Raw genomic sequence first — 15,849 nt, forward strand, 5'->3', positions numbered from 1 at the left:
TCCAAGCAAATTGAAACCATACAGCTCTCCCATTCTTTATGGACTTTCAAAAGCAGGTGGGGAACTAAGCCAAACTTGCAGCAACTCCTGAGAGTTAGCAGCAGTGACACAGAGCTCTCCAAGTTGCACTTGCGCAACTTCAGGTAGAAGAATTTTATGGGAAAAGATCCAAAACCCAAATATAGTCTGGGAGGAAAAAAAAGAGAAAAAAAAAAAAAAAAAAAAAAAAAGACCCACTTTCAATGCCTGGAGGGAGCTAAAGTATATCAAATCAGACTAACCTTGTATTCATCATAGTAGCACTAAGCTATAAAAATGCAAGGAAACACAGGTTTTTAACACTGGTCTTGGAAATTTGTATTTCAAGAGATGGAACAGAATAAACATAAATGGTACCAAATATCTTCCTGCCACTAGTTTTTCAATTTAGGATTGAAATGTGCAGACTCTTCGGCATGGTACAAGGCACTCTGTTTTTTTCCCTGGCAGGCTTGGAAATGGTGGGAGGATCCTCAGTACTAATCCACAGATGAGAACATAAGCACTTCTTAATCTAGTATAAGGATAAAGGACTGTTCATCAAGTACTTCTGAAGGTATCACAGATTAAGATTAAAGTCAATTGCAGATAATTTTACAATTGCACAATTCAAAGCTTCAAGCTGCAGCATAAGCAGTCGTGTTTCAGTAAGTGAATTAATAATTCAAACATTACAGTTCCAAATTCTTGGATTTCAGATAAAAAAATCTGATTTTCTGAATATGATGAAATAAGATACAATTTAAATTAGGGAAACTAGCGTGTCTGTCCAAAACATGGGTGGCAAGGGAAAAAAGAAGATTCTGTGGATTTAAAATAGAAATGTAACTCCATGAGTAGCAGGGAGTGCAAAGTCTTGATCATGAACAGAATGACAGTATAGATATTTCAGGCCTCTATCTTAAAGTTTGGATCAAACTGCAAATCATCAACATCTAAGCATCCATTTATTACAAAATACAAATAAAGCCTAAATTTGATAGATGTGAAGAAAATATGACCCGAGGGTAAGCAATGCAGAGATGATGGATATGCAGTCTGCAGAGAGCCTAAAACCACAGATCTGACAGGTATGAACTGCCACATTAAGGTCAGTAGGATGCTAATGACATGACATATGGCTTGGAATGGGGAAGGAAGGTGAGAAGGAAGGAGGCAGCAGGGAAAGAAGCGTGCAGAATACAGCCCAGGCTCAATCCTATCCCTTCGGATGTGGAGGGAGAACTCCACACACTAATTCTGCAGGAGGAAAGGCACATCTGCCACCACAAGACGGTGAACAGAGAAAGGGATACATTGTGCCATAGCAAAAAATTTGATCATTTCAACAGGCTCTGAACTGGTGTAAAGAAAGAAAACGATCATATCCAGAACAGCACTATACATTTCTATTTGTCGAATAAAAAATAAATACCCCACATTCATAGGAGTCTCTTCCACAGTGCATAAACAGAATGAAGCTCTCAGATCACTGTAGGTAAGCACAAAAAAGGCCAGTAACTAAAACTTGGATAAAACCCAAGGATTCCACAGAAAAACCTCGTTCTTCTCTCTCTCGCGCACACCTCCCTTCACATATCCACAGCGAAGCTCACATTCAGATGTAATGCAATGTAGGCTTAATTTAGTCTGTCTAGCAGAAAGCCCATTAAACTGAAGAAAGGGTTTATGACTCAAACGTATCTATGGCATGGCAAATAAAAAAGTGCAAACATAAACATGAGACTAATCTGATGGCTCTTCCATTTTCTCTTTTGGCTTCGATAAGTTAAGTAACACTAAGCACTGCCTCTCAAGCCAGTAAGTAGTGACAATTTAGACTACTTTCAAAAACTATAATCTGACTGAGGAATTATTCCTGTTTCACTTCTCTGTCTCTCCTCCCACTTCTGTTTGCTAGTGATGGAACAAGTAACCCTCACAAGCTGGCCTGGAGTCCTGACTCTTGATCCTAAATCAGCAAGCAGGACTCCTTGTCTCCAAATGCATGCTTTGTTCTCTCAATGGACATTGACACACTGCAGCCATCTTTCACAGCCACGTGTGCAACTCACATATCTCCCTCATCCTCCAGTCAGATACTTATTACGAACAGGAGCAGCGTACACATCTCGCTCCATGAAGCTGTATGGGCAAACACAGACCTTCCAGAATGTCTTCCATTCCATAAAGCCAAAAGTCTTTGGGGGCTTTGCTCGCCTTCAAGATCTCTAATCATTATGACCAAGAACTTCATTCCCTTCTTCTGCAATTGGTCTGGTACAGGACAAGGCTTTCACTCTGTGGACCAAGGCCATGCAGAAATGCCTGATCAAGCAGCATACTGCCAATAACCAAGGTTGATTTTTCCCTAGAGAACCACAATTGCCCTTTGTCTCCAGATCCATAGCTCATCTACAGACCATGACCCTCCAGGGGCCAATTTCAACTAGATGAAAACCTTAGAGCAAGCACGTGCATCACCGAGCAGGAGCTAAATATACTCTTAATCAAATGAAAGTGAAATGTTTTCCATACTACCACTCTGCAGCTAAGAGAATAACTTTAAAAGTCAACAGATCCTTATCACCTGGAACCTGAAAACCAATTAACTTCTTATTGTTGCTTTAAGAAGTAACTAGTATAGCAATGTAAGATGATAATATTACTTAGCACTTACAGCGCTTTTCATCTTCAAAGCGTTTTGCAAACATAAACTAATTAATCTTCCCAACACGTCTGTGAGGTGGGCAAGTGTTATTATACCTGTATTACAGAGAGGAAAGGAAAAAAAGCACCGCTGGCAGAAGGTTATGTGCTTAGCTCAAGGCCACAGAATTACTGAGCACATGCTGGCAACAGTATGCTTCTCACAAAAGTTGCCTGCTCAAAGGAAGAGGATGCTGCAGGTGGCTTGTGTTTTAGCATAACAGAAAAGAGTCTGACAGAATCATAGTGAGGACACTCAGCTTACAACGCAGAGCTCTAATTCTGATAGCTGCCTTGGATTTTCAAAGATGGCACTGCCATGTCACTGAATGGTGATTAATTCGCTCACTCGGAGAATGCAAAGTCATTTGTTTGTCATTTCATACCTGCCTGTAAATAATCCACACAGCAGGCTAATGCAGTTCAGGTGAGAATCTCTGCCTACCGGACAGTCAAAACCAGCTCACTGACAAGGCATAGGTAGTGGAAACTCAGAAGTGGTTGATCCATCTACCCTCCCACTGCCTCTTAACGGAAGGCTTGAAGTACATGGAACTTCAAGTTTGAAACCATGACCATTTAGATCCTTTAATCCTGCAGCTGACATTTATGGCGATTGAGAAGATTAATCACTTTGTTACCCAAATAAGTCATTTCAAGCGGGTAATTTTTAAAAAACAATAAAATTTGACGTCCTGCTACATTAGACTAGAAGTTGCAATTCATACTTCTGAAATCTTAAAAACGAATCCTTGACAGTGTTTAACATCTTCAATAATAACATAAAATTGTCCTAACATATAAATCACTATTTCAGGTCCTCCTTTTACTGAACAGTGAGATTTTTCCAGCACCTAAATCTAATTGTCACAGAGAGACAGCTGAACAACAGCTATGATTCATCAGCACAGCGTAACACACTGTAAATGGCTTTGCTTTTCAGCAGTCTCATATCAGTGACCCAGCATACTGTGATGGGAAAAAATTCTTTTTCTTTGCTTGTTTGTTAAGTCCAGCCCCTCTCTTTGCAGGCTCAGGAGTTACTAGGCTCCTAAGAATTTCAGAATAGTAAAGATACAAAAACATCCATATGAACACTTTCTCCTGCAAAACTGGAAGGGGCAGCATGAAAAGAAATTCACATTGAGGCTTTGCTGAGAGCAAATTGTGCTGAATGATAAACACAGAGAACTCATGCTCACCGCCAGTTAGAAAGACCGAGTAACTTTACCTCCAGGCTAAACTACAGATGCCTCAAGCTTTCCAAAAGTAAAAATTTAACACAACCTGTACCACCTCATCACCCTTTTTGTAGCAGAAGTAGTGTACAGCTCAGCTTCTCATCTCACAGCATTCACAAACAGTGGTGAGATAATTTTGTGTGTAAATATGGACACATGCAAATCTCAGTGTATTGTGCCAGCTGTGCCTCCCACTCCCACTCCAAACCTCACTGACTTGGCACATAGATCCCATTACAGCATCATTATATTGCCTTGCAACAAATAATTCTTTGAAGCAGAAAGATGGTTACTTAATAGACATTGCAGAGTCCTCTCCTCATTTCAAAACATATCTGGCAATAAGCAAAATACAGTTTTTGCCTGCCTGTATTTCTCTTGCTAAAACTCACATAACAAGCCTTTCAGTTCTTGCAGAACCTTGCAGCTTTGATTCATGATCAACTACAAATTGTTTGCAAAACATATTATTAATTCCAAATATTTTTTTTTTCAAACGTCATTTTAAACATAGTTTGTCGTCTGTAGTTCTACAGTCCTTCCCTCCTCATCCATACTCACACAACTCTGCCAAATATTTTCACATAGCAGTCTCCTATGCACATTTTATCACTTCCCACAGCAATTTTGTAAACAAAGGAATTCCTCTCTGAGCAACAGCAAAATTCCACTTTATATATTCAGCTTTATTTCTGAATTCAGCGTGATGCTTGGGCACGTTCCAAAGTACGAGCATTTAGGCTCCAGAATTCAATTAAAGAAGTTGTACATTTAAATGACTGCTCATTACAGTTGTATACTTCAAAGCATAAGTAAATAGGTATCATATTCCTCCCTAACTCAAACAGCAAACAATCATATCATCACATTCTGGAAAGCAAACAGCCTTTCATGGTGCTTTATCCACTATCAAGGATGAGATTAGGCATCTTCTCAAGTATGCAATGTAAAATCAAGTTTAAAAGTAGTTTTAATGAAAAAGGTTCAAGTTCATTTACATGGTTGGGTGCCGAGTTTAATTACTCACATTTACCAATTTTTTGAAACTTATGTGGAGATTAACAACAAAGCGAAAATAAACAGCTAAATTAGAAATTCTGAAAACAGTAAACTAGATAGAACTGAAGAGTTAAAGATAAAACTGGTCTTGCAACATATAAAGGTGTTTGAGAAAGAGGAAGGGAGGAGACCACAAGAGATGATCCACTTTGTCTTTTCAGTTAACTGAAAGCACACTGCCTTGACCAAGTCGCTTCCCAGAAACACACATCGCTTCTTAGAATCTTGTCAGCTGGCTTCCAAAGTAACAAGATTATCCTAGCCCTATAATAAATACTACAATATTTTAACATTAAATTATTTAAAATACTGTTCTATGAAATAAAACGAGAAACATCCTTTTAAGCTGTTACCCACAATTTATGCAGTTAATCTCAAACAACAAAAATTCAGTGATAACAGGGAAACTTTCCCTCTGTAAGATTTCCTGGGACAAAAATACCGCTAACCCAGGCACATCTATCTCCTACAGCAATATCCCCTTCTGAGTTCAACTACTGGCAGCAGGAAGCACAAAGACACACACTGAAACAAATAAGGAAGAGGAGGTGGTAAACTTCTGACACATAAACAAAAAGCTGTGAAGGGTTTATCCCCACATATTGGCACTAATAACAGTGATATTTTTTAGTTGTGTCATATTTGGAAGACTCAAGAATTTCAAGTAATTGCTCCAGTAGATTTCCAGTGGACACTGGAAATTTGGTACTATTTTACACAGGCCGAGCAAAAGAAATGAAGCAGTCACCATCAATTAATAAAAATGTTAATTTCCAATTAAAGGCATTTATTAGCATTTGCCTTATTTTTGCTTGTAGATTTATTTCCTGTTGTTTTTGCAGGGTAGCATGTAATTAGACTGTCAAAGCAGCTACATATCTGCACTTTATTTCTAGACAGAAGAAAAAAAAAAATTTATGTATATATATATAAATATATATATATAGGGAAGCTTCCTTAATATATTATTAAAAAACCTTTAGAATGATCTTGAGCACATTTTCCACCAAATACTTCCGATGCCAGAAGCAGTAAGGTCTCTCTGTCAAAGATGAATCAAAAGAACAGAGCACCTAAAACTACAAAACAAGCCCTTATTAATTTGACCCTCTCAAACTTGCAGGTAGTCCGCAAAGGTGCTAAAACAGCAAGCATTAGAGGAAGCCAATAAGCCACACAAGGGGAATTGAACAGACAATGAGAAAAATCAAACAGACACAGATGACAGCGCTGAGAGCACTGAAAGATGATGATGACTCTACACATCTCAGACTAACAGATGTGTAACTTATTGCATATTGGGCAATAAGTATTAGCTATGTACTATGTACTTTTCTGAAGAAAAAGGAGAGGAAAAAAACCCACAAGCCCCAGTGCTTCATCATACATGTTGTGCCAGATCGTTTCATTTCTTCCATTTCATTATTTCTATTTAAACAGAACAGTACTCTATTCAGGGAATGGTTTGTGAATTCTTAATTAGGCAATATTAAATAAAGAGTGTCTATTTTGATATAATTTTGTCACTAGTACAGTGAAAGTGTCTATAGTACGAGCCCTGGAAAACTTCATTCCTCTTGGTTTTTCCTTAGTAAAGTAACAGGATCAAGGTGACTAATGACTTTAGCTTGAAAGTAGCGATGACCTGAAGTTTCAACATATCACAGAGACCAAAAATACACAGCAGAAAGCAGACAGACCACAGTAGCAGCCATCCTCAGTTACATGAGTCGAAAAGAAATATTTTTATTTCCTTTGTAGACATTTGTGGTGAAAAAAGTCAACACCATCTGCATTGCTCTAATTCTAATGTAAAGTTATTCTACTTGGAACAAAGATAAACCACCAATGGGGAAAATATTTTTAAACAATTCTAAAATCAAAGCTAAAGACTTTCTCACAAGGAGAAAGCTTTCTATATCTACTCTGAATCTACTCCCGCTTCCTCAGAAGAAAGGATTCTTTATATAGAAGACTGAGGGTTCATTTTACACATCTTCTGGCCTACATTTACTCTTTTAGATAGCTAGGCTGTAATATTGCACACATCCCAACTTTTTTTTTTTTTTTTTTTTTTTTTTTAACCTTACATTAAGTACTTTGGTTGTGGAAGTGTAGAAATGCCACTTCTAGATGTTACAGTTTTGAATGCAATGTAATGCACTGAGTTCTTGACCCTAACGAGAGTTTACCCTAATGAGTGCAACCTGACAGAATCAGAATGGATCTCTTAAGAGCAGTTAGTCCCTTCCTTCAGGTGGGGTCAGCTACAGCAAACTGCCCAGGGCCCCATCCAGCTGGGTTCTGGATAACTCCATGGATATTTACATCCCTCACATCTCTCCTATCCTGGACTCAAAAATTTAACAGAGACAGCAGTTAGCATCTGATTAGGTGTCACAGTTATCCACTGAAAGTAAACAAAAAACAACACACAAAAAAACCCTCCACTTTCAAACTGATTTACCTTACTAATTTACTCACTCTACAGTGCTCTGTTACTGCCCTTGTGAACTAAAAGCACCGAGCTATTAAATTATTTGTATATACCCAAACATGCATACTAGATTTTTCAGCAATCCAATTTATGGGGCCTCATATTCTTTGAGCAGTCGCATTCATTTCTTGTGATTAATTTTGAAGCTACTTAAATTTTAGGAACATTGGAGTGGCAAGCTTCTGGACAACCCATTAATCAGATGATTATTATTTTTTTTTTTACCGGGGGTCTGGTTTTTAAACTGTAAGGCCTGAATACTTCACACTCAATGTCACAAAGTTGTCACTGAGTCACGGCCCAACACGGGACGTTTACATAGGTTTCCTGTTTAGCATGTATTATTTATTTCAAAGATGGTACATAATGCTCTCCCATCTTTTTAAAATATTTAGGAAGACACAAATGAAGTGTACTGTTTGTGCAGAGTATTACTAAAACTGTTAAAAGGGGTATAATGACATCCTCTTCCCGCAGCAGGAAAGCCTCGTTACTCAGTACTAATGAATTATACACCCCGGTTGTATAAAAACCTCTTGCCTACCTTGTCTGGTATATTCATCTGCTTCTCTGTGGACCAAGTCTTTTACCCGGTTTCCATACAGCAACCTAGAGGAATCATGATCAAAAGCCTTCAGGGTTTCACTGGAGCTGTAGGACTTCTGTGTAGGCACTCTGCACTCCTCATTTTCTGCAGAAGAATTTGTGTAGCGCCGCTCCTTGTCCCGCCTGCTCTTTGTCAGGGAGCAATAAGGCCGACGTTCTTTCACATCCATACTTCATTCCTTCTGTGTGCGCATCAGCCTGGCCTGTTTGGAATTCTTTTCTACATTCAGCTCACATCTACCTAAAACAGAATTAAAGAGAGAACAGCCGATGTGTTACAACGTTCTCTAATTGCTGTGATTACTTTTCTAACTACCTGGTGTGAGATCAGAGAAAGGTCTGATCAACTAGGGGCAAAATGCAGACCCGTCATGTTTGCAAGACTTCTGACAGTTTCTGATAGTTTCAGGTGCAAGCTATCCAGAGGAGAAAACAGCTAATTCCTGTTAACGACAATGCCAGTCACAACAATCTTCTATTTATACAGCAGATTAGAATACTAAACCCAGACTGAAAACTAAGGGAGAAAACCCCTCTCAGCTTTTCAGCTTTTCAGCTTAAGGAACGTGTTACTCACTTGAAGTCTATTTGCAAATACATCAGCTTGGCTTTTCCTGAGAAAGGTGTGTGTCTAATGAGAAAGACGTATGCTTTTTCCACTTGCTTGTCAGAAACTTATCGTTTTAATGTCTATTTCTGAGATACAGATACTACAATGCTTACTGTCAATTCTATTCTTATAAAATTGTTGTCACCAGGAGCATACACATAATTTCACAGCAAGCTACAAAAACATCATAGGCCATACACAGGAAGGCTTCTCTCGGGTAGTATGTTTGATAAAGCTGCTGCTGAGAAGCAAGGAAATATTTCATTTGGGAATGACATTCAGGAGTAATTTTTCCTTCCATCATGTTGTTGAGAAATGTTACAGTAAGAAACTTACTTCTATTCATTTTTCTTTAATGGTTCATTCCAGTAGTTTTCAAAACGAGGTTTCCCTGTTTCATCTCATGGGCCCAACACAGTTAACAGAAATACCTTCACTTCTGACACAGTAAGAAAAATGACACTCTCCAGAGAAAGAAAAATTTCCAAAGTTTGGAAATTCTGATGTCATTTTTAAAGACAAGAGCTAGATTAAAATCAAGAATATAATTCAGATATTTGACTGTCCAACTAACTAGGCTTTGGTATTTCTTGTTCAACATCTTATATGTTGGGACTCTCTGCTCTGCCTCAAGAACATTTTTCTTGGTGCTTCTCTCAATTTAACAAATTTAATTGCCACAAATGATTATTTTGTGGAGCATTATCAGTCAAGTCAAGTGATGCAGAATTTATAGAGCCACGGAATCACCATGGCTGGAGATCATGTAGTCCAATCGTCCACCTACTATTCCTTCTAAACCCTGTCCCTCAGTACAACATCTAAACATCTCTTGAAAACGCCCCAGGACAGTGACACCACCACTTCTCTGGGCAGCCCATTCCAGCGCCTGGTCACTCTTTCAGAAAAGTAACTTTTCCTCACGTCTAACCTGAATCTGCCCTAGTGCAACTTGAGTCTGTTCCCTCCAGAAACGAGGCCGTTCTCTCTAATTCAGATAACATTTTGCAGCACATATCACAAAGTAACATCCAATTCTATTGGCAGCCTGCTAAGCAAAAACAAGGCTGCTTTAGAACTCTTAACCTGCTACGTTTTTAAGCATTTAACAACAAACTAATTAGTTGTCACCCATGAAACGATTTCTAGTGAGTATGTAATTTAACACCAAACTGTAATTCAAGTTATTGACTGGCAAGTCTTTTATCATCCTATTTGTTTTGAGATTTTCTGAAAAGCTCTCACATTTCTTGACCTGCCTGAATCTCATTTTATACTAGAAGACAAAGCTGCAAAATCTTCAATTTGAGAAAATTCTTTTTTATATTAATTACACTTTCACACACTCGAGTCATAAAAGAAATTGAAATATCTGTACGTGGGCAATAAAATTGAGATAGAATAATAATTTACTCACTTTATGACTATTTAGATGTCTGCATGTCCATGTAGCATATCTTTTTATTTGATATAAAACACACAGACTTTAAAATATTTGATTGACTAATGAATGCAAGTTCTTTCCACATGAAAATAATTTTCTAAGCACTTTGTGAACTTGATGCTTTATTGCTAAAATGTAATGCTTTCAAAAATCACGATTAACGGGTACATACAGGTATTCTCCTGGAGCATAAAGATTGCACGTGGAAGCCCATCTCCCCCTTCATCTGTGCATTTCAGAACTGTAAAGGGACACTAATTCCTAATGTCTCTAAATTGTGCGACGGGAAAACTGACATGCGCTATTCATCATCAAAGTTTAAATAATTTTGATTTTTTCAAGTTCCTGGGATTACGTGGCTCCTTCCTGATAGTAAAAAAAAAAGACCCACTCTTTGCAGGATACTTTGTTAGTATAGCAAGCTAAAATCCTTAAAGATTTAATCTATGCTGTAGCATGAGGAGAACTACTGATCTGCTTCAGACAGAAGTCAATGAATTCAATAAAACATCAAAAGGCAGTTTTCTGAGTTATCTATTGCCTCTCTAGGCAAAGAACGCAAAGGTTATAAAAAATACAAGCTGTTTAACAGCATCCGATTATTGAGATACTGACAGTGATTACACTGCCATGATAAACAATGAGGGCTAGTGCATTTTTTTGTGGGCATTTTGAAAAAAAAACAAACCAAACCAAAACATATTTAAGAGCTTGATCTTTTCAAACCCAGCATTATACAAAACACCTCTTTACCTTCAGCTGCCTTTAGCTTCTCAGAAGTTATTAGCGTCTCCCTGAAGTTTTAGGAAAGATTTAACAGACTTAGGCTCAGACCTTTAAATCCTTTTAATTGGTGAATTAATATAAATATCAGAAGTAAGGAGCCAGAATAAAACTATCTTAAAGATCTGTCTGCAAATAAATGTCCTGCACCACGAGCAAAACGTGAACAGAAAGAGGGAACACAAATGTATTTGCAGAACACAGAAATATATCAGCATTAACAATTATTTATTGGACTGGCAGTGACAAGTCAAACACAGGGATATGTACAGATAGCTTTACAGGATTTGAGCTTTAACCCTTCAGTGAAGCAACCCAGCACAGCACAAGAGGCTGCAGCAGTCTCAGCACCAAACAGGACTTATTTGTCCCCCTGAGAATCCTATTGCACACTTCCAATTTTTAAAGACATCTTTCTTTCCCCATAAATTTGATGAACATTTTCAATTAATGATAAAAGTAATTCAGAAAAAACACCCTGCAAGTTACTGCACCTGCTCAGCCTCTTTATTATATCACTACAGTTATAATAATTGTTAAAAATTCACACTCCAATCTCCAGATTTAACGCAACCAACGGGTAGACAAATTTCAACACATTTCAGGTTTTCTTCTCCTCCGTTCTCAGTAACATAAAAGCTGCATTCTGCTGGGAGTTGCCCAAATGCACTGACAGCTTTCTTTTCCCTCTATGTCTTAAAAGAAGCTCAGACGAAATATTGGTAATGAGTACAATACAAATGCAATGACTAATTTGACACACAAACAAATTTGGTTGATTTTTTTTTTTTTAACAAATCAGATTAACATTTTAAACCAAATAAAATTAAATCTGTGACATCACAAAAGCACTTGCCTTTGTCCACAAGTAATTTTTGCCTATATGTGAATATTTATGATGCACAAAATAGGAATTTTCATAAAGCTGTATTTATGAAGCTAACAGCTAACTCGCTCACTCTCATGTGGATGTTAAAACAGCCATGCTAAGTACTCTTAAGTGTTGCATCACAACTTCCACTGAAGACAACTGAAAGTAAACTGATCAACTGTTCCAAGTGGTTGATGCTTTTCTGTGCACAAGACACCAGGGGTGCTCATCTGTGTCACCGCCTGTTGGACCCTCTGCGACTGTAGGGATTTGACAAAGGTTTTGGCTCTGGTTGGGGTCCATGAGTGATCATGTCAATGACCAGACCTGCAAGTCAGCTCTCTTCTACTGAACCCCATCCCACATGCATTGCTTCTGCTGCAGTCCCAGGCAGCTGCCAAATTATAAAAGCTGTTCCAAATCTGAAATGTCAGGTGCCTGTTTTTCAATTAGTAATTATTTCTTCTAGAATTAATTTAGAAGGAAAACAGAACAACCAAAGAGGCATGTCTTACATGTGAGTAGGTCACTGGGACCATAGAATTCCTTCCCTTCGGTGAATATTTACAGACAATCCTCAACTTCTAAGTCAGGTATGGTAACTAACACAATTAAGTTGTGAGATGATTGCTCTCTCTTTCACTTCAAGCTTGGGCATGCAAAGCCACACATGCTGAACCTGCAGTGGGAGCTTCAGTGACCAAACAGAAGTCTCAGGTACAGACAAAGCTGGCTGATGCAAAAGCATTTTATTTAGAATTCTCCAAGATAGCTTTCAGTTTCCCTTTGTCACTGAAATGCAAAATTAAGCCACCACAGTCAAAAGAAACAACTGCATAACTTTTTACAAAAAAAAAAAAAAAAAAGCAAAAAAACACAACCCACAAACAAGCACCTCGACATTGAAGCCCTGCACAGCTATATAGGAAAAATACAGTAGGCATAAAATTTACTACATATTTTCATTGTCAAGATGTAAATGGGGATTTAAAGTCATGTTATGAAACATTATCTAAAACATCCAGCCAGAACTTCAGCATGCCTGCAGGCTTTTTAAAGCAGTTATGGGAAATTATTGCATTTAATTCTGTAGCTTCAATGCCAAGCTCCCCAAAGGGTTGTTACAGTTTGGCAACAGGATGGCAGCTCTCCCAACACATGCACCTCTCCCCACCCAAGTGGCTGGGAATCTTTTTCCAGCACAGGAGCTGGTTAGAATGCTGAGGAAATGGATTGAGGAGCTTAAATAAAACTCAGTGTTTTATGCCCTTTTATACCCCAAAAGCTACACAGACACAAAATAATAAAAAGGTAAGAAAACAAGATGCTTCTTACCTAAACAAAGAAGAGATAGTCATATAGAAAATGTGCTATTGCTGGTGTTGATTTATCGATCTGCTACAGCATATATTATACTCCCTTTCAGTGTGTAGAGCCATTTTAGACAACTCAAAATGCACAAAGCAAAAATTGAGTTGGTTCTGAGAAAAAGAGGGTAATATTTTAATACATACAGTGTCAGAAGAGAACATTAAAAAAAAGGAAAGGGGATGAATCATGTAATTTCCTTGTTAGAGAAGAGCAGCAGTGGGCACAAGATGCGGTTACAATGCAGCCAGGCCCTCTCTGCTGGTCTCGCAGGCAGGAAGCACTGCTGTGAGTGGCAGGGCAGCAGGAGCAGGGCTGGGGAACGGATTGAAGCGTTCAGCACTGTCTTCCCTCCAAAGACCCACAGCTAACAATTGAGGCATACCTAAGAATGACAGCACTCATGGCCGCGCTCAGAAGCCTGCGCTATTACTGAATTACTATTATTTTTATTACCAATTACTATGATTATGAATTAGGGATCGTTGATCCTTCCGCATTCGGTTAACACGAGCCTGAACTCTGCTCGCTTCAGTCAGGAACAGATTTCCTCTCACAATACAGTACTGCAACGACACGACAGAAAAAGCATTGCAGCACTTGAGCGGGAAGCAGGCTCTGAATTCTGCTCAAAATTAGAGGTTGCACAGATTGGTGTCAGGACAGCTTCCATTGTCAGCTCTGAAAAATGCTACAAGTAATGCCTGAGTAGTTCTACTGTATTCTTTTAATTTTACCAGGATTTCCTGGTAACAGCAATTGTTTGTTAACGTAAATATTATGGTAATCACAATTTGCACTAGTTATAATACTTGCATGCCTTTTAACAGCAAAAAGAACAAAGCAAATTCAGCAGGAAATGTATTGTGTGAAGATTAATAAGTGTACAAATATCAAGCAAATTAAGAAAGTCTCCTGTCCAGAAAAATACTCACAATTCACACAACTAATCACCCATAAAACCTATTACAAACAAATACTAGGAAAAACTCAAAAGGCATAAAAGAGTGATGAAATTTCCACTTCAATGGCTGATAAAGTGAGATATGTCAGAAATCAACTGAGCTGGAAAAATGACACTTTGAAGAGGTGCTTAGGATGATCTGTAGCCATGGTGTGCCATTAGTCAAACTGATGACTCTTAATACATGGATATTTCAGGTCATCATATCCAGAAACTCATTTCTTAATATTAAAAGTCTGTCTTCCAGCACAGAGACTGGAGCGGAAGCACCCAAAGCCAGGGGAGCTGGGAACAGAAGGGCTGCCAGCCAGCAGCTCACAGCCTGAAATCAGAAAAAGCCTCCCTAATTCACAAACCAACTCTATGTTTTAAAAATTGATTACATATAGAAAAAACAAACAAACAAACAAACAAAAAACAAAAAAAAAACAAATAAGGGGGAGGGAGGACGAAAAAGGATGATCAGTAAAAAACACTGCATATTCTGCATGCATTTTTCTGTATTAGTCAGGGAAGCCAAGCACTCATATATCTGCAACACTAAGGGATGTAATATTAATAAAAGTTACTTTCAGGAGACGATCTAAAAATCTCAGTTTCGTCAGACACAGAATGAAAAACAAATAAATGCACTCTACATTCACCAGAAAGTCTGTTACAATGAGAGTTGAGAAAATCTGCAAAAAAGATACAGGGTGCTGGTCAGTCATGGAGGCTGATGTTTGTGGAAGTTCTGCGGCCAGTAGTTAAGGCCAAAACCCCCGAGGGAAAATAAAATAAGCAAATGAATATCCCATGTTATTCCTCATACCAAGGGAACATAGGCATTATTCCTCACAAGAAATACTACTCCAGGTGCCATTTTCCTCAGAGGGAGTGAGGGCAGTACTCCTTCAGACGCCATCTTCCTATGCCGGCACGAGGACCATGCAGTTGTGGCTGCAATGGAGCAGCAGCTCCTTGCAATTTCTGGAAGCTCCCACAGCAGGGCTGAGAGCCTCCAGAAGGGAGAACTGAAAGCAGCCACATGCTGACCCTACTCACACAAAGCCCTGTAGTTCACAAACATGGATTGGAACACTTCCCCTCTGGAGGAATTCAGAATTGGCTATCACCAGCAATTTCTGTTCCTCTTCAGGAAAAATGGTTTGCAGGAATCTAGAAAGCCTAGAAAAAGAGGAAACCCTAAAAGGAAAAACTGAGCAGGGGAAAACAACAAACAAAACCTCAGAAGAGCAGAGCATCATGCCTGATTACTTCAGAGCTAAGTAATAAACTCCCAAAGTCTGCATAATTCATTATTCAGCAACAATTAAAATGGCTTAAATACTTTCATCCACTCCTTTAAACCTGAAATTCATGCCTATACCACTATCTCCTTCCCAACCCTCATTTGAGACACTATTTTTTCCCCTCTCTCCTCACCTGACCCATCTACATGGTCTCCTGATTTATGCAGGTTTAATTCCTTCCTGATCAGTATCTCCCAAGTTTACTTTTGCACCTGCTCGAACTCTCCCTTTTGTTCTTAGACAAAACCAAAGAAATCTAGGGATTTTTTGAAACAAGTCAGATGGAGAACCCACACATAACAAGCCCACATGTAACCCACCATGTAACAAACCCTGAGCATCAGCAAGGGTGCAACAGTCCCTGAGTCCCCACGCAGAGAACACGGT

General features: G+C 38.6%; 1 protein-coding gene across 3 annotated transcripts in view; it reads right to left on the reverse strand.

The window, feature by feature from the left end:
* TENM3 (teneurin transmembrane protein 3) overlaps window positions 1-15,849 on the reverse strand; it is a 469,784-nt gene that overhangs the window by 298,342 nt on the left and 155,593 nt on the right. For 2 of the 3 annotated variants that reach the window (XM_042870719.1, XM_042870718.1), the window contains one exon: window positions 8,069-8,371. In XM_042870719.1, the coding sequence (XP_042726653.1) occupies window positions 8,069-8,300 (232 nt within the window). In that variant the 5' untranslated portion in view covers window positions 8,301-8,371. Of the gene's footprint in view, window positions 1-8,068; window positions 8,372-15,849 lie in introns of those variants that run through there. The other variant, XM_042870720.1, reaches the window with a different exon arrangement.

The sequence above is a fragment of the Lagopus leucura genome, unplaced genomic scaffold (assembly GCF_019238085.1).
Source record: "Lagopus leucura isolate 7727_CA_CO unplaced genomic scaffold, USGS_WTPT01 Super-Scaffold_100004, whole genome shotgun sequence".
NCBI classification, from domain to species: Eukaryota; Metazoa; Chordata; class Aves; order Galliformes; family Phasianidae; genus Lagopus; species Lagopus leucura.